Raw genomic sequence first — 19,988 nt, forward strand, 5'->3', positions numbered from 1 at the left:
TCAATTACTATTATGTGGTTTGTATCCATTAGAAGTCTGTTTTATTGCAGTGATGTAAACTGTTTGAAATCACTGTACTGACTGTGTGAGTCTGTATATTAAAAGCTCATCGGAGCTTTAAAACAGAAATTGCTCCATGTCTCGGGCAATTAAAGGGATAGTTAATGTAGATCGCTAATAACATTCAATGACTTGCATCTCCCTGACCAGGTTTAGGGAGCTTATCCATCACAAGAACATTCAGTCCCTGCAATTATTATAGTGTCAGTTAAAATGGCTGTGATTACCCATTTTATGTCCTAAATGTACAATCCATCGCAAAATGCTAAGAAAGGCATAGGCAACACTTTCCTCAGACAACTTTCCACACATAAACATATCAGGAATGTGTTTTTTCTGCAGTGGATTAAATGATTGGCTGAAAACATAACGATACTGAAATCTATCAGTTGTCTGTTCCATGTTTATTCCATGTTCAAGCACAACGCATCAGATCCTACACTAAACAGAATATCTAACAGCCAATCACATAACAGAAACCCAGTGAATTTAGGTATGTAGACATGGTCAAGATGACCTGAGAAAGTTCAAACCGAGTATCAGAAGGGGGAGGAAAGGTGATTTAAGTGACTTTGAATGTGCCGTGGTTGTTGGTGTCAGACAGACTCCTCTGACTATCTTAAAAATTGTTGATCTACTGGTGCACAACCATCATTAGTGTTTACAGGGAAAGGTCTGAAGAATAGAAAATATCCAGTGTGCGGCAGTTCTCTAGGTGAAAATGCCTTGTTGATGTCAGACCAAACTGCTTTACCAACAACAAAATTAACTCAAATAACCACTCGTTACAACCAAGCTACGCAGAAGAGCATCTCTGAATGCACGGCAGACCTTGAAGAAGACGAACAGCAGAAGACGGCACCGGTGCCACTCCTGTCAGCTAGTTACAGGAAACTGACGCTGCAAATCACATGGACTCAACAAAATAGGGCAATATCAGGCTGGAAAGATGTTACCTGGTCTGATGAATGTGAATTTCTGCTGTGACATCTGGTAGAGTCAGAGTTTGGCTTAAGCAACATGAAAGCATGGAAGTTAAAAGAGGGGTTAATTAACCCAATCAACTAGCAAGGTGTGCCTAATAAAGTGTCCAATGTAGTGACTGTGTCACACACACACCTGAAATATCAGGAGACTGTAAAAATGCACCTGTAAGACAGTTCTGGAGCTTGTCAAATTATGTGATCTTTATACAATTTTAAACCCATTATGAGCAAGCGCTTGGCAACAGTGGGAAGCAAAAACTCCCTTTTAACAGGAAGAAATCTCTGACACAGCCAGGCTCAGGGAGGAGCAGCCATCTGGGAAACTATACTTAGGGTTAAAGTAACATGCACAGTATTGTGTTGTTTTAAATGTACATTTTGCACCGAGTCCTGTTTGGAGGTTGTGTAGTAAAATATTAATACTTGGAAACTAAAACAGTTACATGAGTGTAAACACAAACAGGAGCAAAGTTACAGAAATACTTCACTGAATTTATTGTCATGTGAAAAAACAGGAGAAACTTTATTATTAGACATCACCAAATTATAACCTCTTCAAAATCAAAATATACTGTAAAATGTCATATAGAAACCATCTTACAGTCTAAAGTATTACATGTGCTTTGCACTGTGAAAGGGCTGGCAGCAAAGTCAGATTACGCAACAACACCAAACAAGCGAGGGCAGCTGTGTAGGTGTTACACTATGAGCAGAGGATTTCGTCTGAGTTCTTGGTAAACACTGAGAAGCAGTCGATCTCTCTGCACTGTGGACACGACCTCACCAAAGGCTCCTGAGATCTGACTTTGCTGGATCTGTTAACGCACAGAGGACACATGAAACAAAAAACACAGACGAGCTTTAATCTTAACACACTTACAGACATCCCAAGCCCTCAAAAGCTCTAAAGTCTTGCTAATCAATTAATTGAACTAAGAGAAAATAGCTGGATAATTACGTGTATTTAATGATACGGAGGGCTTTGACATTAATGGGATTAATCGTCAAGCGCGGGCCCACTTACCTCGGCCCGCTGCAGCGCCCGTCTTAATCCTAAAATCTGGACATTCTTTGTAGAGGCGGCTTTCTCTGTGGCGCTCTGCAGCAGAGTCTGTGTCGAGGAGCAGAGGAAAAATTCAAACCTAAAGAATTTCAAGTAAAACAGGGACATGAAGCGTTGTTCTCAAGCCCAAAGACACGATAACGCTTCTTTTAAACCGACCACACTGTTTGCAGCACACGTTAAAAGAATCGTCCCAGTTTCCATGTCATAGCACTGACTCGCAGCTCTCCTGCATTTGCGAGTAGCTTAGTGTGTTTGTGAGGCTGGACGTCCTCCCTGATGCAGCCCTCCCCTCCCCTTCCCAAAGGATTTGTGTCTCCTCCTGGAATCGAAGCGGGGGATCTTTCGCTTGTTAGGCTAACATGTGAACCACTGCACTAGGGAGCCGCTATTTTTACGCTCCTTCTATTTATGCCAATTCAAGTGGCTGGAAGGTGGAATGGCAAATTTGCACGTATCACAAAAGTCTAGCAGTATGTTCTGCATCAGTGGTGTCAAACATAAGACTCCAATCCGGCCCATCTAGACATGTTTGGCAAAGCTGAAAGAGGAGATAAATATTGAATTCTTGTGTCCGTGGTAAAAGAAATGAAATAAAATAGGACATTTTCTGTAAATTAACAAAAACTATCTGCTTTATAATTGGAGAACAGTTGGGCCAATCAGCAACCAGAAGCTTTTCTGTTAATGTCTTACATTTTATCCCCTTATAGTCACACTGAAAGATTTCTTTCCTTTGCTACAGCAGCGTTTCTCTATCATGCAGAAAAACTGGGATAATATTGAAGTTGTACTTCTTTTTCTTATATTAGCATATCTCTGGGATTAAATGTGCAGTTAAACTACTTTACAATGACAGAAATGGGAGTTTGATTGGGCTGGCCCACTTAAGATCAAATAGTGTGGCCCTTGATGTGAAGTGAGTTTGACATCCCTGTTATACATCTGTACAGTTTTACATTAAAAAAGAAGAATGCAAAATATTCAAAATCTGCAACTACCTAAGTTTAGCCAGAAATTAGCTTATGTTATATAAGTGTGTTTTGGACCTGAATCCGGCGCAGCACAGCATGGTGCAGGCCACACACCGCTGCTAAAGATGAGCTCTCGATCTGAACCTCAATTGTAGCCTCCTTGTCTGTGCTCTCCTCCTCCCCCACGTTTATCTGGAGAATAAAGGAGCATTGACGATGAGGATATAAAACATACCAATATATGATTATATCATATTAGATAACGATTCACCTCTTTCACTGTCAGTTTCATTGCCGCTCCGTTTGGACCACGAGCGTGGGCCACTGAGGTGCTCAAAGCAATCTTGTCTCCTTGGCAACCCATCTTCACTCCTTCAGTATCTTCAGACAACAGTCGCTCAAGCAAAGACAGGCAGAGATCTTCGGGGTCTCGTATCGACTCTTTGGCATCCAAATTTGAACTCTTTTTTGGCTTCAGCGTATCCCTCACTATCTCTGATGACACCCATACGCTTGCTGAATACTTCTCAGACTCAGGCTTTGCAGCACTTTCTCCTCCTTTGTTCGTTCTACCGCTGCACCTGAGCTGGCGCGAGCTTAAAAAGGTCTGGATGCTATCTGCTGCGGCGCTGCTGGGCTGAACTGTGGCCATCTTATGAGCAGCTGTGGGACTGTTTAGCTGCAGAGCATGCAGCCAGTCCACTGTCAGTGTGGACAGGGGCAAACTGATACAGCTGCTCTGCAAGCCTGCAAAGCTCGCCGCCACCTCCTCCTCTCCCAGAAGACTCGAGAGCGAGAAGATGAGCGAGCAGCTCACAGTCATGGGGAAAGATGCATCACCTGCAGCTGCGATAGGCAGAGACGCTTCGAATGTTTGCCCCGGACGGAGGTCGTGAAACGGGAATGAAAAATTAGTGGAGGAGCTTTCTCCTGCTGGGGAGGAAGAATAAGACAGAGGGGACACCGTAATGCTCAGCGTCCAGCCTCGTTCCAGGACAAATGGACTTGAATTATGCAGGAAACACACGAGGCTCAAAGAGTCTTTCTGAAGCAGTCTGCTCCAGCTAGTCTCGAAATGACATCTGATTGGTTTCTCCTTAATTGGAAGATCAGTAGTTGTGTCTGCCATCAGCAGGAAACTGACGCTGACGGCGTGATTCAGAAGCCTCAGAAACTGGTTTTTGGATTTGATGACTGTTTTCAGCACTGATGCTCTATATGAAGAAAGCAAAAAAAAATCACATATATATTTAAAGATCTTTGCTGTGTTTTATTTAAATGTCGTCTTTCACACCCGATCAAATACTTGACAGGCATACCTCTCACAAACATCCCCGATGGCAGACAGGAGGTCCCTGACACTGCGGGACACCTGTGTGGAAGGAAGCTTAGACGATCCTTCATCCACCCTCCCCGCAGGTAAGCAGATCCTCTGGAGCTGCCCTCTGGCAGACACTCCAAGCAGCTGTACATCACCTGCTGTGCATGAAGCATTTTTAGAGTTAGGAAAAATAGTTTGAGAGTTTAAATTAGAATACAAGACAGAATTACATGAGTGCACAACATGTAGAACCTGTGCATTTTTCTGTTTCCTAACTTGAAGAGCACATTGAAGCTGAACTTATAATAAATCCATTCAAAGTCAGCATGTCTATTCTGCTCACCCGCAGTGCTGCATGCAGGCTCAGCCAGGGCGATGACTCTGCACACATTTAAACTGCTGGGGCTCTGAAGGGCGGCCGCTGTCATCCCAGATGTCTCTTCCCCTCTTTCTTTGCTTTCTCTCGCAAACGATCCCTCCGACAGATCCAGTCGGAGCAGATCTGCACCAGTGCTGTAGTAAAAACAGCTTTTATCCATGCAGCCGCACCATACAGGCCCTGGTACACACCCCTCAGTAAAAGCAGCCATAGCGCTTCCCCCCTCTGAGCCTGCCTTGTCAGTCTTGATCAGTACCACTCTGCCTTGTTCGCCCGCCGCCACCAAGCACTGTGCGTGACCCGTTTCTGTGACAACAGATGCACCGACAAAACAGACCGGCTGCTCCAGGCTGTGCAGGACTCGAAGGCGCGATCCCGGGAGACGCAGAGGAAGGAAACACAGGCGCCCGTCTGGCAGGCCGCAAAGGATGACTGGAGATTTGGCAAGGGCGGCTTCAACTCCAAATAACAGTTTGAAGAGGAGAGGCTCCAGGTGGAAGTGGTCTTGAGCTACAGTTGACTCTGCAGAAGCATTGGAGGGAGACGATGCCTCTACATCACCTGAATGGATGCAAATTAGCACAGAGCCCTTTCTTGGTCCTCTATTTGACTCAGCAGCGCCACAGTCCACAGCTGAGACCACCGGCAGATGGAACGAGCCAAACTCCTCGTGGCTAGTAGACGCCGTTTGCTTTGGCGTTTTGTACAAAGTCAGCAGCCAGGAGGCATCTCTCTGGCAAAGGGTCAGGAGCACAGAGCCAACGAGGAGCAGAGATGACACTTCATCTGCTCCAACAACGAGACACTCTTGGGAGATTTTCAGCTCAGCTGGACTGGAAGATGCATCAGCTTGAGAGCTTTGATCCCTGCAGAGGAGAAATGTCATATTACATAAGAGCAATTTAGCAGAGTTGAAATAACAGCATTAATTAAAAAAGGTTTACTGAAATCTAACTATGAGGGTTCATACCTGTGTAGCAGAAACTGTAAGTTTACACGGTAAACTCCACTCCTGCATGCAACATAGATTAGCTGCTTGTCCTGGTTTCCAACCAGGTCACTAACAGCAGCAGGTAACAGGAGGACAGTCTGCAACAGCACAATACGAAGCAACACACAGTATGGTTAATCCAGAGATATGCCCTGCAGTGTAGCTTATGTCTTAGTATAGCTTAATATTTGATTGATATCTAGATTTATTAGTATCTTTTTTTTCCCTAATATATCTCTAGTTAACTTTTTTGCTTTCTGACCCTTGTGGTGTTGTAACAAGTGACTTTCCCCAGTGTGGGATAAATAAAGTACATAGATCTATATCTATTTATCTGTGTCTGATACATGTAAATCGGATACTTGCCGTGATTTTCCTCTCACGTTTACTGAACACGTAGATCTCTTCAGTGCCAGTGCAGATTAAAACATCTGTTCCGAAACCACAGAGGATCTTCACTTTATAAGATCTTCCCGAAAACCCAAACTGTGCCCAAGTCTCGACAGCACACCGTCCCTCCATAACCTGGACCCGGGAGGAGAAGAAGAAGAAGCCGCTGAATGAGCATATGTCACGTTAAGCTCACTTTAATGGTACTATCAGCTCAGTGAGGGATGCTAATGTGAGGTTATGTGAACCGGTTGTTGACAGAGGATGTGACACTGTCTCACAAAGTTCCGCGCGTTGTGCTTTCGACCAATAAACGTAATGAACTACATTGCCCATGACCACAAAGCGGAAGTGGGACGCAAGTATAACGGATGCTTGAACTTAAGGTTGACTCGTGCTCACGTAGAAGGTAGAGAGTAATGAATGAGAGCAAGTTTTGTTTTGTTTTTTAAATAAAGTTGAATCAAATTTTAAACGTAGTTTGAGCGCATTTGTCTAATAAATTTCCTTATTTTTTCTCTCGGTCAAGAACACATGATGGCGCTCTTGTGCTCATACGATTAACTAATATACACACGAAGAAGGTGGGCAACCAATCAAAACAGCCGAATTGAAGTGTCGTCGAAATTTGAAAAGGCTCTGTAGTTTAGCTCACGGGTTCGTGCGACAGTGAATACAATGGATCCATACAACGAGGAAAACATCAAAATGTATTTTTTTGAGAATAGGTTAAAAACTTATGAGGGGTGGCCATTCGACGAAGACTGCAAGTGCACGCCGGAAAACGTGAGTTAACGTTTAAACTGAGGTTGGAAACGGTGAGCGACGCCTTACTGTTGACATGCTAACAGTACAACAGTAGCTGGCGTGAAAGCAAAAAGAAAAGCGGCTCAGATGAAATACAATCTAGCTAAACTCTGGTTTAGCTGTAGATTTAAATGAAATACAAATTTTCTGACTCCCCATCTGTATGCCTAAATACACACTTGTTTTGGCTCCTAGTCCCTAAACCTAAATGTACTCAATTTACGACAAATCCTCACATTTAACGCGCTGAAACCGACACATTAACTGCAAGGATCTATTGTTTTCCTTGTTGATTCATCCGAATTATTTTTTTTTTCAATTAAAACTGCTTAAATTTAAATAGTAATGGACATGTAGTGATGGGCAGATGAAGCTTCATGAAGCACTGAAGCTCTTCATCCAATTGGTTCACCCCAGTGCAAAGCTTCTTGAAGCTTCATTTGCTCTAGTAGGACACCTACTGGACGTAAAAATATTAGTTGGCATGAATTTGAAGAGTATGGCCTTTTGCACACAGCCTGTAAATGTCAACAACAAAAGGAGTGTGTAAAACATGTATATTGTAGTGATGGAAGTATACTGTTTATATTTATACTGGCAGTATGGAAAATGATTATTTGGAAATGCTTAAAATGGAAATGATCATTTACTGTGAGGTGAGGTGTGGACAGCGGTTGTGCTTTTGTAACGTTGAGGTATGGACAGCTACAGGCTTTGAGCCTCAGTCCTGCCTGTTCACATTTTATTCTATAAAAACTACATTTTCACTGCTTTTATGACCTTTTTAGTGGGGAGAACATAGCTAGGATTTAATGATTTAACAAATCTTTTAAATCCTTTGTCATCCACAATGCTAAATGGCTGGGAGTCCTCAATCACCATCCTAACCAGGTCTTCATCTATTTGAGATTGTTCTCCTGAGAAAAGACAATAAAGACAAAGCACAAATATAAATATCACACACGTAACTTATTACAGTTGTATAATATTGTTATATCATTTAGTAATGTTACTAATATTAGTAATATTATCATGACATTTGATTGCTCACCTGGTCTTGCTCCTCAATCGGCGTTACCCTTATTCTCATGCAAAGCTCTGTAGTGCCTAAGCATGGATGAGGTGTTGTTGTTATATCCCAGCTCCCTGGCACATAGCAAACACTTCACCTTGTACAAAAGTAAAGACAGCTTAACATAAATTGTATTGCACCATCAGTATTATGAAAATACATCTTCTGTAGAAATTTACATACCTTGTTGGGAGGAATAAGATCAAAATGTTCCCACACAGGGGAGGACATCCTCCTCTTCTTAGCTGGCTCCATTCTCTCTTGACTTTCTCTCATAAACCTCCAAACTGTCTCCAAACTCTCACTAACCGCAACTCTCCATCAAACACCTACATTTTGAATGAAGTCTGAGGGGTTTATATCGCTGTCATAGCTCGCGGCAAAGTTCGAACCACTTCACGAACCAGTCACCTGGTACAGCCGGGCAGCGAGGCTTCGGACGTCATCATTTTCAGCTCCTCCCATAAATGAAGCAAGCCTCGATACGCGCATCGCGGAAACGCCCCCTCCATTACTCGACACACGCTTTGAAGCCTCGATACAGAACGTCACATCACTATGGACATGTACTGTCAATTTATTAGGTACAAGTTGCTACTATCGCGTTGGGCCCCCTTTTGCCTTCGAAGCTGTTTTAACTCTTCGTGGTACAGATTCAACCAAGTGCGGGAAACATTCAGAGATTTTGGTTCCTATTGACATGATAGCATATTTGTAGACTTCACATCCATGATGCATCCACCACATCCCAAAATCTCTCCACTGGATTGAGATCTGGTGACTGTGGAGGCCATTTGAGTACAGTGAACTCGCTGTCAAGCTCAAAAAAACAGCTTTACGCAATTCAAGCCTTGTGACATGGTGGGTTAGCCTTTTGGATGTAGCCATCAGTGGTTCTAAAGCGCTGGACATTGACAGTGACAATAATCAGTTGCCTGTGGTGTTGCCTAAATGACGCTCAGTTGGTAGTAAAGGGCCCGAAATCAGCCAAGAAGATATCCCACATACCTGAACTGTTGACAGGAGGCATAAGGCTTCTATGTTGTTTATGCCAAATTCTGACACTGAGATCTGAATACCACAACAGATACTGAGACTTTATAGCAGAGATTTTAATGACCCTCTGCGAACTGCAACTCAGTTTCATGTTCTTAGCTGACAGGAGAGGCACCCAGTGTGGTCTTCTGCTGCTGGAGCCCATCTGCTTCAAGGTTCAATGTGTTGTGTGTTCGGAGATGCGCCTCTGCATACTACATTTGTAATGAGTGGTTATTTGAGTTAATGCTGCTGTCAGTAGTTGTTGTTGTCATTATTATTTGTAGTAGTAGTGTTATGACAAAACAAATAGCTTCAAAAAAACAAAATAATTCAAAAGGGCTAGAAAAAAAAATACAAAACCTAAATATAGTGAGTACGGTAATAAATATATTAAATGACTCATTTTAATTAAAGAAACCCGAGTGGTACGTGTGAAAAGCTGTATATGAAGACTTTTGTGCAACATGACATTTTCATTTATTCCTGCAGATGGCTAAAGCCGGCTTCATTCACACACCTTCAGAGAACAGCCCAGACATCGCCATGTGTTTCTTTTGCCTGAAAGAGCTGGAGGGCTGGGAGCCAGAGGATGACCCAGAGTAAGAGCACACATCACATTACTGGGCTCAGAAATAAAAAATAAACTGCCCAATAGTTGTTAATTTCTTCCATAAATTTAAGCCGTTCTTGTTTTTACAAGTTGTTAATAATGTCTCCAGCATGTCTTCAGTATTATTAAGCAAACTTCAAACATGTTGCCAAATTGGTGTCAAAGTTATTGCCAAGTGATTTTTGCTAACATTTTATGACAGCTCAGAACCATCTGTGCTCACCCTGGGTTATTTCCCCCTTTTTGGCTCACTCGTAATAAAAACATGTGAGCGATCCGGTGACACGAGTGTTTGGTGAGGCTTGGTGATTTATTATTTTTTTGTTTGTTTTTCTCCTCCAGTAACAGCTGTTGACTCCTATAAGCCTTTCCTTTAATGTGCGAGAGTTTGCCTGTGACCCCTGGTCCCCCATTTTGACTCTTATTGTCATAATTAACAAGACTTGTGTTTCAGTGGCATTATTTAGGAGTCTTTGTGACTACATGCCCACAGCTCTTTACTTTCTCATCTATCTCTTGTTTTTGCCAGAAAGGAGCACAAGTCTCATTCGCCATCCTGCCACTTCATTGCCCTGAAGAAAAAAGTGGAAGAGCTGACTGTGGAGGAATTCTACAGATTGCAGAAAGAGAGGCACAAGTTCATCAATGTACGTTCTTTATAGGAAGTCACGAATCTGTTGTCTTGTATAATAACAATTTATTAAATAGTTTTTTGGGATATGTCTGGCGAGCGAACACTTTGCCAACTAGAATAATGTCTGCTAATTATTTCCATGACAACAAGGCCTTAATTACTGATCTGCAGTTGATCTCCTTTGCTCACAGAACAAATCTTGTAATGAGGCCGTCACCAAGTTTGAAGAGGCAGCCAAACTGAGGCGAGCAGACATCATCAAGACGGCCATGGGAGAAGAGTGACACAGCGACAGATTCAGATGAATGACATGAGCTCGTTTGTGTGTTTGAGAAAGATGGAGAGAATAATTGTAGCTGTCAGAATTGACTTGTTCCTCACCAAACTCATTTTTATGTTTCCTTTGTGTGCCTTCATGTCATCTTTTTTCACGTATGTGTTTTTATCTTTTAACACTTTCTGTTTTTATGTAATCTGATATCCAATAAATATTTGATTCTGTAACATAATTATTTATGGTGTCTTTAATATAGATGTAGTCTGTTAGAGCAACATGAATCCTCCACTCAAAAGGTCTGGCTGTATTTACCGTATAATGTATTTAGATTTGATCATATTTATATAAGCCTTTGCATCTCTAGCTTTTTCCATACCACAGCTTGAAATTGAGGTTAAAGTATTTTACTCAAACACAAATGAGTGCAGCCTCTTAACTCTCCGCTATTTGCTCCCTCCGTGTTTTGCGTAAACGTGTGCGTTTCAGTGTGAATCCGAGTCCCTCCCAGACAGGAGCTGCGGCTGCTCAGGCAGGTTCTTATCTCTTTGTTACTGTGTGATCATTCATTAATTGAAAACGGAAATGAATATCGATTCCCCTTAACAATTTGATTAGTCGATTGGAAAGATTTTGGGGAGGGATATTTTTTCCTGATTACTTAGCCGGCGGTGATGAGTGCGTAAAAGCACTCCAAAGCACACTCGACAGCAGAAGACCTCCGTTACGCATGAGCTGAAGCCACCGAGTTTCACGCGTGTCTCAAACCTTAACCTGTCCAAGATGAAGGTATCTTTTGGCGCTTTCGTTATCGCAGCTGGCATCTGCGGGATGCTAAGCTTTGCCTTTTTGGCCACTTCCCTCGGCACCGATTATTGGTACATTATAGAAATGAATCCCATGAATGTCAGCGACTTTGAGAACATGAGCTCCCACTCGGGACTGTGGAGCATCAACGAAGGTAGGCTGCCACTTTTCTTAACTTTTGCCTCTAAATGCTGAGATCTAAACCCTCAACCAACATCACCGTGTTGTTAAATGTGATATTCAGGTGGGAAGATGCACACGGGCTCTATCGACTCGTTCACAGTTGACTACTCCGGGGTCTCCGATACCGAGCTGCGCATGCTGAGTGAGTCCAGAAACACCACCAGCTTTTCTGCTAATGAACTTTCACTGTCAAGGCAGCTATAACTCCGCTGATGCTCCATAATCCATCTGTTTCTACCCAGACATGCACAGTGCAATTGTGGTGATGCTTCCCCTCAGCCTGGTTCTGTTGCTCTTTGGAGGCATCTGTGGATTGGTCAGCTCCCTGGCTCGTAGCCCGATCCTCCTCACCGGCACGGCGTCGTACTTCTTCATCTGCAGTAAGTTCGGGTTCACTTTATTTACTCTGATCTGTTTAACCTTAGACCCACGAAGATCGGTCCGGATGTCCAGCTCTGAGTATTGAATACGCGTGAGGTCAGCCGCTTTGTGAGGGAACTGCGGTGTGTGAAAACGGAAAACACTTAGTTGCTAAGGGTTTTAGTGCATCCATTTACCCTCCATTCAATTCTGATCCATTAAAACACAATTGCCACAGGCCAGTGTGGCCAGAGAGCTCTATCCGAAAGAGACTGCGCAATCAATCACCCAAACGTGTCCGTCTAACACTTTGTACTTTTTATATAGTCTGTAATTTCACATCGTGTTTATTGGGCATCATGAGACCTGCACATGAGTCAGTTAGACCACAGAAGTATTACAAATATAGGTCATGACTCATATGTGGCACACGTAAATGGACTACAAGCAGATATGGGTTTTAAGAAATCTACTTTCAATGAGAATTTTATATTGCAGTTCTCATTATTTTCATAAACACTGTATTATGCAGTAAATTCGGACTATAGAAATTCTTTCATTCATACATGAAATGGATCGCATTTGGAATTAAGTAAAAACTACATGTAACCATATGTTGACGATGATACTGCTCTCCCCAAAAAATTATCTTTAAGCAAAACTTCACTCCAGAAATGTAAGCTGTCTTAATAACGACACAGCATTACTTAGGGAATCGTTTTGATTGACTTGTGATTATTAACTCTGCAACATTTATTAATAATTAACTTCTGACAAGAGGGGAAAATATGAATTAGTGTGCTGTTATTAAGGAATCGCAGTGGTTTTGTAACAGCGTGTCTGTGTATCTGTATACAACCATGGCCATTTCATTAGGCACAAATTGCTAGTACTGCGTTGCACCTCATTATGCCTTCAGAGCACAGATTCAACAACGTGCTGGAAACATTTCTCTGAGATTTTTGGTCCATGTTAACATGACAGCATCACAAAGTTGCTGCAGATTTGTTGGCTGCACTTCCATGATGAGACTCTCCTGTTCCACCACATCCCAAAGGTGCTCTATTGGATTGAGATCTGCTGAGTGTGGAGGCCATTTGAGTACAGTGAAGTCACTGTCATGTTTGAGAAAACAGTTTGAGATAATTTGAGCTTTGTGACATGATGCGTTATCCTGCTGGAAGCAGCCAATAGAAGATGGGTACACTGTGATCATGCCAAAAACAAAAAATGATCCAGACAACATTACACCAACAGCAGCAGCCTGAACCACTGATACAGTCTCTGTAAACCTTGGAGATGGTTGTGAATGAAAATCCCAGCAGATCAGCAGTTTTCTGAACCAGCTGCTCTGGCAACAACAACTATGCCACATTCAAAGTGACTTAAATCACCTTTCTTCCTCTTTCTGATGCTCAGCTTGAACTTCAGCAGGTCGTCTTGACCATGTCTCCATGCAGTGTGCATCAGGTTGCTGTTACATGACCAGATAATTAGGTCTTCTCTGCTTACTGTGGGTCTTTTGCATCCTCTTCATCAGCCCCTCAATCAATCGACTCCTCCGCTAACAAGCATTTGAAGAGGCTTACCTAACAAAATGGCCAATGACTGTATGAATTACACAGATTAAAGGTCAGGCTGCCTCTTTTAGCACACATTTTTCGATTTTGCTCCCCTAAACTACTGTTCCTGCTTCAAATTCAGCACATCTTAAATTTTAAAGCTTTATAATTCAACTTCAGTGGGTTTGCTGAAATTGATATGTTCTCATCGCATCATTAATCAGTGAGGACAGTTTGCCTCAAAAAGATGGCCGGAGCAAACTGGCATGTGTTAAGACACCCCAGTTGTGAAAGAGACAAACAAGACGAAGATAATATTCCAAATGTTTCAGCCGCCATGTAAAATGTTGAACCTGGTTATCTGATCCAAATTCAGAACATGATCTGAGTAAGAATAGCTTAGTTAGAGCTGAATTACTCATTTGACTTTTGAATTAAACAGTTACAGACCACAGCGCTGTTTCTTTTTGGTGTGTATTGAATCTGTGCCGGGCGATAACAGAAAAAACTGAAAAACTAAAAAACAGGAAACTGTAATAAAAGTGGCATTCAGGTCACAACTAAGACAGAAAGTGTTAAGATGTCATGTATCACGCACCTACAGTGATTATTAGTTTAGTAGCTCAAAAAGCTGTAAATGTGAAATAGTTAGATTACTGTTAATGCCATTCTCTTAATCTAGCTATTTCCAGTAATTAAGTTATTCTTGTCTGCATAAACCTAGCGCCTGAGCTTCTGGATCTCCTGGGCGCTCTTCTGCCAATGCCTTATGACCTCCATAAATGGGACCTTGTGATAGACAAACACATACTTAAACAGACTCTTCATAGTCTCACTTTAACAAGCAGCACATGGTTAAGTGTGGAATAAAATAAAGTCTTGAATTAGATTGGAGTCATCTTGTGAACTGTTGGACTTTTTAAAAGACCTCAGCCTCCGAGCCGGGCATTTCTTAATCTCTCTCGATTTTGCCACTCTGCTCTGTCGTTGGGCGCTCTGCTGCTCTTAGTTGTAAGCATTTAATTAACTTTTAATGTCGGAGTATTTTTAGAGTTAGCCCATCAGTAAGCGTGCAGTGCATTTATGAACACGATTGTAATGTAGTGTGATGAGGAAGACAACAAGAGTTTTGCTATATTACAGGATGAAGTCTTTAATTGTTCATTTGCACAACACGACCAAAATTAAAATTACCAACGGCTAATATTGGTTATCTCAGTGCAGTGTTCTCCTGAGAAGCCTCGGGCCTTGGCATTCGTGCAGATGTTTACATTAACCGCCCACTTTAACATTGTTCCAGACTGAGCACACACACCCCCATGGCAACGGCGCTTCAGTGCTGGATACAAACCGTGTTTATGAGTAAATAACTATGAATGGCATTCTGTTGCTGTCTGATTTGCAGTGCCTGAATGTGACATTAAAACAAATGCTTCAGCAGCAGAAGAGGGGTTAAAAACAGAAACATTTCTATAGTAAGTCTTGACCCACTCTTAATATTTTGCATCCAAGCATTCACACTTTCTTGTCATTTTTTTAAAAAGTGGTCGTGAGCAACAGTTCTTGAGGCTTTCTGAAGGCCTTTCAAAGTTTTTCTTTGGACATTGACAGCTTTTTCACTCATTTTCAGTCCGATCCTCATAACTTCAAAATTTCAGAGGAATGTTTTTTATTTGTTAAGCCACATAACACTGATCTATGAATCATTCAAGCATAAAAACATACTTAACTGAGACAGTGTTGTGGCTACAAATAAACAACAATTTAACAAGAAACTTTTGTTCCAATTTCTGTTAAATCTAGCTGAACCAATGAAAAATGGAGAAGGAAATGCAGTTTGTGGTATTTTTGTGATTCACAGAGAGCTATTAGCTAAAAACTTGGCCTATCTCAGCGTGGTTTGCAGTGTGTCCTTAAAAAATTCAAAAACTGGACAAGTGGAGGTTTGTATCTGACCCTTGATGAAGCCTCATCAGAAATGAGCTCAATGTAAGGGTGGCTGTCAAGAAATCATTCTTAAGTTAGAAAAACAAGAAAAACGGTTGGGATGAATTTCAGCCATTGGTTAAAATAATCAATCTGTTTGGTGGAGGTCAGGATAGAGGTACAACAGTGAGTGTCCATAGCAATCTGTAAAACATGATGGTTTGGAGCTGCATTTCAGCTAGTCGTGTTCAGGATCTTTTTAAAACTGATGGAATTCTAAATGCAAAAATGTATCATCAGCTTTTGATCCACCATCTGGAAAACATCTTAATTAGAAATGGGTTCATTTTTCAGCATGACAATAATCCCAAACACCCCAGCAAATGTCAATAGTTTCCATGTGTTCATTCAATCAGTAGGCCTGAAACATTAATGAAACTTCTTAGTTCAGAAAGAGCTTTAAGGATCACTCCTAGAAGCCTTTCAAGGGGCAAAAAGCTGCTTAAGGGTTATGTTGAAGTGATCGTATCAAATATTGACTTTCATTTCATCTCATTAGAATTGTACCAACTCTGTTTTTGCTTTATTTACTGCATTTCTATATGTCTTTGCAGATGTTTCGATACATCTCTGCAACTATTTTACCATTTTTGTAGCAATCTCTAAAGAAATGAAAAGTCCCTCAAGACTTTAGTAGCTGTTTCTTTTCAATAAATCCCCCGATTTGTAAGATGGCAAATAAAAGTGGTTATTTGAGCAGATACTAGTGTTATTACGTAGGCACTCTCATTTTTGCACAATCAGTTGGTGAATATTTGGTCTAATGTCTGTAAAAAAAAAAAAAAAATTCAAGACAGTCTATTAATCTGTTAAGATATCGAACAAAAGAAGCGAACCAACTTGACATTAAGATGCCTATTCTAACTAAATCTAATCTAAACTTCAGTGACACTCACGTCCTGTTACAGGATATAATGAAAAGCGATAGTTTTTACACTGAATAAAATATATCTTTGATTTGATTTCTTTATTTCTATTTTTTTTATTTATTCTTTTAGCTGTCTGCTCAATCATTAAAACTGATTACACACCTGATGAAAAATTATTCCATTACTTGACTTCCTTATCTCTATTATGGTAAAAGTTGTCTTTCCTATATGCGCTGCAGTTCAATCATTTCCTGTCTCTCTATTTGTTTCTTGGCAAAGTGCATAAAAATGAGGCGTCAGATGCAGTTTCCTCATCATATTCCTAGTTTGTTGCACCTTGGGGTGTAATTGTAATAAAATCTTTATTAGTCCCGCCCTGGGTAGCTTCATTTGCATCCCCTTAAAACCAGTAGCAAGCTGTCAGAATTAAAAGGGTTTCCAATAGCAACACTGTGGAACAGTGTGTGTGTGTGTGTGGGTGTGTGTGTCTCAGTCTAGTCTCTGATGAGTAGAATAACAGACAATCCATGCGTCAGTGCTGTTCCTGTGTCTCATAATATGAGATTCTGGGCAGCTTCATGAGTTACCGTTCTCAGCTCTCAGCACAGAGCTCTGACTAGAACACATTTCCGCTTCAGAATTGCTGAAGTACGATGCCAGCTTGTGCAGGTGTTTGCTTCTAAAATGCTATCCTCCTCAACAGGGTATATAATTTATTGTCACCTCTAAACCTGGAACCAAACTAATAGCAGATCCAAATAAGGATTTCCTTTATCTATCTCGCCCAGAACCCTGATACAGGATGCAGGTTTGGTGAAAACTCTGAGTTTGTTAAACTTGAGATCGAGGAAAATGCAAAGCTTTCAGTTCCATAAAGGAAGCCAACTTAAATCCCAGGTTATCTATTGAGCTAAAAGTCTGGGTTTAATCTGTCTCCTCTCCTCTACGTCTGAACTTTCTGTTTCATTTCCTAATTCATACAGTCGATATCACAGCTCCTATTTGCTTTGCAGAGACTGAGCTCTTTACAAGCACTGAAATGTCAGTTAGATGTTAACATAACTTTTATAATAAGGGCAGAGAAATTGGGAATTTATTATCAGCTCAGAATAAAACTCATAAAACTAATCAGTATGACGATTTAGACAAAAAGGCCTCTCAGTAATAATCAATCATTTTTCATGTCATAATTGGCCACACTGATGAAAACATTTTGTTGGAGAAAATGTTAAGAGAATGTGACACTAAATCTGGACAAAAAGTAACCACCCCTCATTCATCTAAGTTATTTTTTTGCTTCTAAGAAGCAAAAAATGGTTTTGAGCAATCTTTTTCAAAACCAGTTGAATGTAATTTGTTCCCATTACTTTAGTCAATCTACAAAAAAATGCCAACGATAACACTCTCTGACAGACATAAAATAGTATTTTTGCACTGACGAGGTGATTCTGAAAGAGCTATTAGCCAAAAATTCAGCATGTCTGAGAACAGTGTGTACTGTTTCCAAAAATCTTGGGAAAATTGGACAAGTGGGGGACAAAAGAAGTAGTGTTAGGACTAAAAAACTATTTTCAGCTGATTCAATTTTCAATTCAATGCAGTTTTATTTATAAATATACAAATCACAACAACAGTTACCTCAAAGTATTTTATACTGTAATGTAAAGACCCTAAAATAATACAGAGAAAATGTCAACAATCAGACCCTCTATGAGCAAGCACATGGCAATAGTGCGAAGAAAAAACTCCCTTTAAACAGGAAGAAACTTTCAGCAGAACCAGGCTCAGGGAGGAGCAGCCAACTGCCACGACCAGTTGGGGGTGAGGGGAGGAAGATGGGACAAAATACATTCTGTGAAAGAGAGTCAGAAATTAATAATAACTATAATGAATAAATGGTGTAAAGCCACATATTGTGAAAAGAGGTGAGTGAAGAAACACTTACTGCAGCATGGGAAGCCCTCAGCAGCCAAAACAAAGGGAGGATTCAGAGTTCCCTGATCCAGCTCTAACTATATACTTTAAATATACCAGTTTTGACTTCTTTGAATCTGAAGACCCTGAACTTACTTGCCTCTTCCTGTGTGTATATGTGTGAATCTCCAGGTCTGCTGACTATGTGCGGCGCCAGTCTCTACATCATTTACTCGAACCAGGCACTGGCTGAGACTGAGAGGCTGGTGGGTCAGGAGGGTCTGGCCTACATTCACACGTCTTTCGGCTGGTCCTTCGGTCTAGCCTGGCTCTCCTACGGCCTGGAGCTTCTCACTGGAGTACTGTTGCTTACAGCTGCACAAATGGCCAAGCTCCAGCACACCAGTCCCATCATGGCCTAACATAATCAGTGCAGTGGGCCTATGGTGTTCTAGATGAGAACTGAACTGTGTGTGAATACTAGAGAAAGGAAAGGATGACGATGCGGTGTGATTCTACCTTCACACAGACTCCAAAGGCTATCATAAAAATTGATGTGGAGCGAACTGTTTTATGGATCTATTTTCCTTGAGTTTGGGCAGTTCTGACTTTCTGACGATGAGGTCCAAGTAAGGAGGCGGATTTATACTGTCAATTACATTTGACCAATGACGCCCTCTTGTGGTGGGGGTTGAATTTGCACCTCATACACGGAGTGTATCTGTTGATCATACTGCTGTGCCAAACTAAACTGACAAGCTTTCAATTCACTATAATATAATGTTTCTTTAACTTATCTCATATGAGTCGCTTTGTTTGTTTGTTTATATATATATATATATGAGAGAGAGACTTTTGTCATGCAGATTAATTTGATGAAAAGTGAAACAGTTCTTTTCAGTAAGTCTCATGTGTTGTTTAACACTGTTCTACATAAGTTACACGTTTTTGTATTAGTGTTCAGTGCGACTACAACACTGAGCCAACTTGCTGTCCCATTTCTCATGTTCTTTTGGTATCTCTGTAACAAATTTTAAATCCAATGCAAAGTTTATTGCATAGTTAATCTCGTGTCAGTATGAAATTAACTACATGGAAAATAAATAGATACACTTAAACCAAGTTTCGCTGTTATAATAACTATTTTCTAGTAGTTTTTAACCCAAAAAATCAAAAAGGGCCCAGAGAAAGGTAACACAAGTATGTCAGTCCTTCTAATAAGTGTAAATGACTAGTCTGCAGTGGACTATTAATTATCATAATTTTGTACTTTAATTTTCCATTGTCATTAGAACACATCACATTTATGAAATTATGAGCAAAAAATAATTAAATCTCTTTCCTTTTATTGTTAATTTTATTGCCAGCCAATAGAACAATTGTGAAGTGGTTCAAAGAGGCTCAAAAACTACAGTCATGTGGAAAAGAAAGTACAGAAAGAAAGAAACAGTCATATGGACAATGAACAGATACAACATTACCTCTTAAATTCAAATTAATACGGTAGCAGCCAGGCGCTGGTGCTCAAATCCACTTGATTAATTTATCATCAGTGTCAGCATCTCCATAAAAGCAGATGTTTTGGCAGTTTGCTGGTCTGGAGCATTTGAGTATTTGTTAAAACGATCTTCACAAGAATGAACGTCCCAGCAAAAGGGCATCAGACCATTCAATGCTTATAGAAAAAAAAAACCCTGAGCGATATCTC

At 40.9% G+C, this 19,988-nt stretch overlaps 3 protein-coding genes across 4 annotated transcripts; 2 read left to right on the top strand and 1 right to left on the bottom strand.

The window, feature by feature from the left end:
- Positions 1-942: 942 nt before the first annotated feature.
- On the bottom strand, positions 943-6,443 carry faap100 (FA core complex associated protein 100). Of its 2 annotated transcripts, none has more exons than XM_042225170.1 (8): positions 6,141-6,443; positions 5,754-5,872; positions 4,748-5,649; positions 4,403-4,559; positions 3,355-4,297; positions 3,159-3,275; positions 2,071-2,157; positions 943-1,861 (listed from the first exon to the last, which is right to left on the bottom strand). In XM_042225170.1, the coding sequence occupies exons 1-8, from the start codon at positions 6,294-6,296 to the stop codon at positions 1,745-1,747; spliced, it is 2,598 nt and encodes an 865-aa protein (XP_042081104.1). In that variant the 5' UTR covers positions 6,297-6,443; the 3' UTR covers positions 943-1,744. The 2 variants fall into 2 exon arrangements, with proteins under 2 accessions (XP_042081104.1, XP_014192472.1); XM_014336986.2 differs by having other exon boundaries at positions 944-1,861; positions 4,403-4,562.
- A 111-nt stretch (positions 6,444-6,554) lies between these two features.
- Positions 6,555-10,831, top strand: birc5a (baculoviral IAP repeat containing 5a). The gene is made up of 4 exons (XM_005932836.2): positions 6,555-6,950; positions 9,571-9,680; positions 10,221-10,338; positions 10,517-10,831. Exons 1-4 carry the CDS (start codon positions 6,843-6,845, stop codon positions 10,607-10,609), a joined length of 429 nt encoding a protein of 142 aa, XP_005932898.1. The 5' UTR covers positions 6,555-6,842; the 3' UTR covers positions 10,610-10,831.
- A 129-nt stretch (positions 10,832-10,960) lies between these two features.
- On the top strand, positions 10,961-19,085 carry tmem235b (transmembrane protein 235b). The gene is made up of 4 exons (XM_005932839.3): positions 10,961-11,560; positions 11,651-11,731; positions 11,832-11,969; positions 18,473-19,085. The coding sequence occupies exons 1-4, from the start codon at positions 11,383-11,385 to the stop codon at positions 18,700-18,702; spliced, it is 627 nt and encodes a 208-aa protein (XP_005932901.1). The 5' UTR covers positions 10,961-11,382; the 3' UTR covers positions 18,703-19,085.
- Positions 19,086-19,988: the final 903 nt, after the last annotated feature.

Source organism: Haplochromis burtoni, unplaced genomic scaffold (genome assembly GCF_018398535.1).
Source record: "Haplochromis burtoni strain Fernald_Lab_line unplaced genomic scaffold, NCSU_Asbu1 Contig_162, whole genome shotgun sequence".
Lineage (NCBI taxonomy): Eukaryota > Metazoa > Chordata > Actinopteri > Cichliformes > Cichlidae > Haplochromis > Haplochromis burtoni.

Excerpts from the sequence above, each read along its gene's own strand:
- birc5a (XM_005932836.2), top strand. The coding sequence starts at position 6,843 with ATGGATCCATACAACGAGGAAAACATCAAAATGTATTTTTTTGAGAAT. Across the intron at positions 6,951-9,570 it reads GCAAGTGCACGCCGGAAAAC|ATGGCTAAAGCCGGCTTCAT; the intron begins GTGAGTTAACGT and ends TTATTCCTGCAG. Across the intron at positions 10,339-10,516 it reads AGAGGCACAAGTTCATCAAT|AACAAATCTTGTAATGAGGC; the intron begins GTACGTTCTTTA and ends CTTTGCTCACAG.
- faap100 (XM_014336986.2), bottom strand. The coding sequence starts at position 6,296 with ATGGAGGGACGGTGTGCTGTCGAGACTTGGGCACAGTTTGGGTTTTCG. Across the intron at positions 5,650-5,753 it reads TTACAGTTTCTGCTACACAG|GGATCAAAGCTCTCAAGCTG; the intron begins GTATGAACCCTC and ends TCTCCTCTGCAG. Across the intron at positions 3,276-3,354 it reads TGAAACTGACAGTGAAAGAG|ATAAACGTGGGGGAGGAGGA; the intron begins GTGAATCGTTAT and ends TTTATTCTCCAG.
- tmem235b (XM_005932839.3), top strand. The coding sequence starts at position 11,383 with ATGAAGGTATCTTTTGGCGCTTTCGTTATCGCAGCTGGCATCTGCGGG. Across the intron at positions 11,561-11,650 it reads ACTGTGGAGCATCAACGAAG|GTGGGAAGATGCACACGGGC; the intron begins GTAGGCTGCCAC and ends TGTGATATTCAG. Across the intron at positions 11,970-18,472 it reads GTCGTACTTCTTCATCTGCA|GTCTGCTGACTATGTGCGGC; the intron begins GTAAGTTCGGGT and ends GTGAATCTCCAG.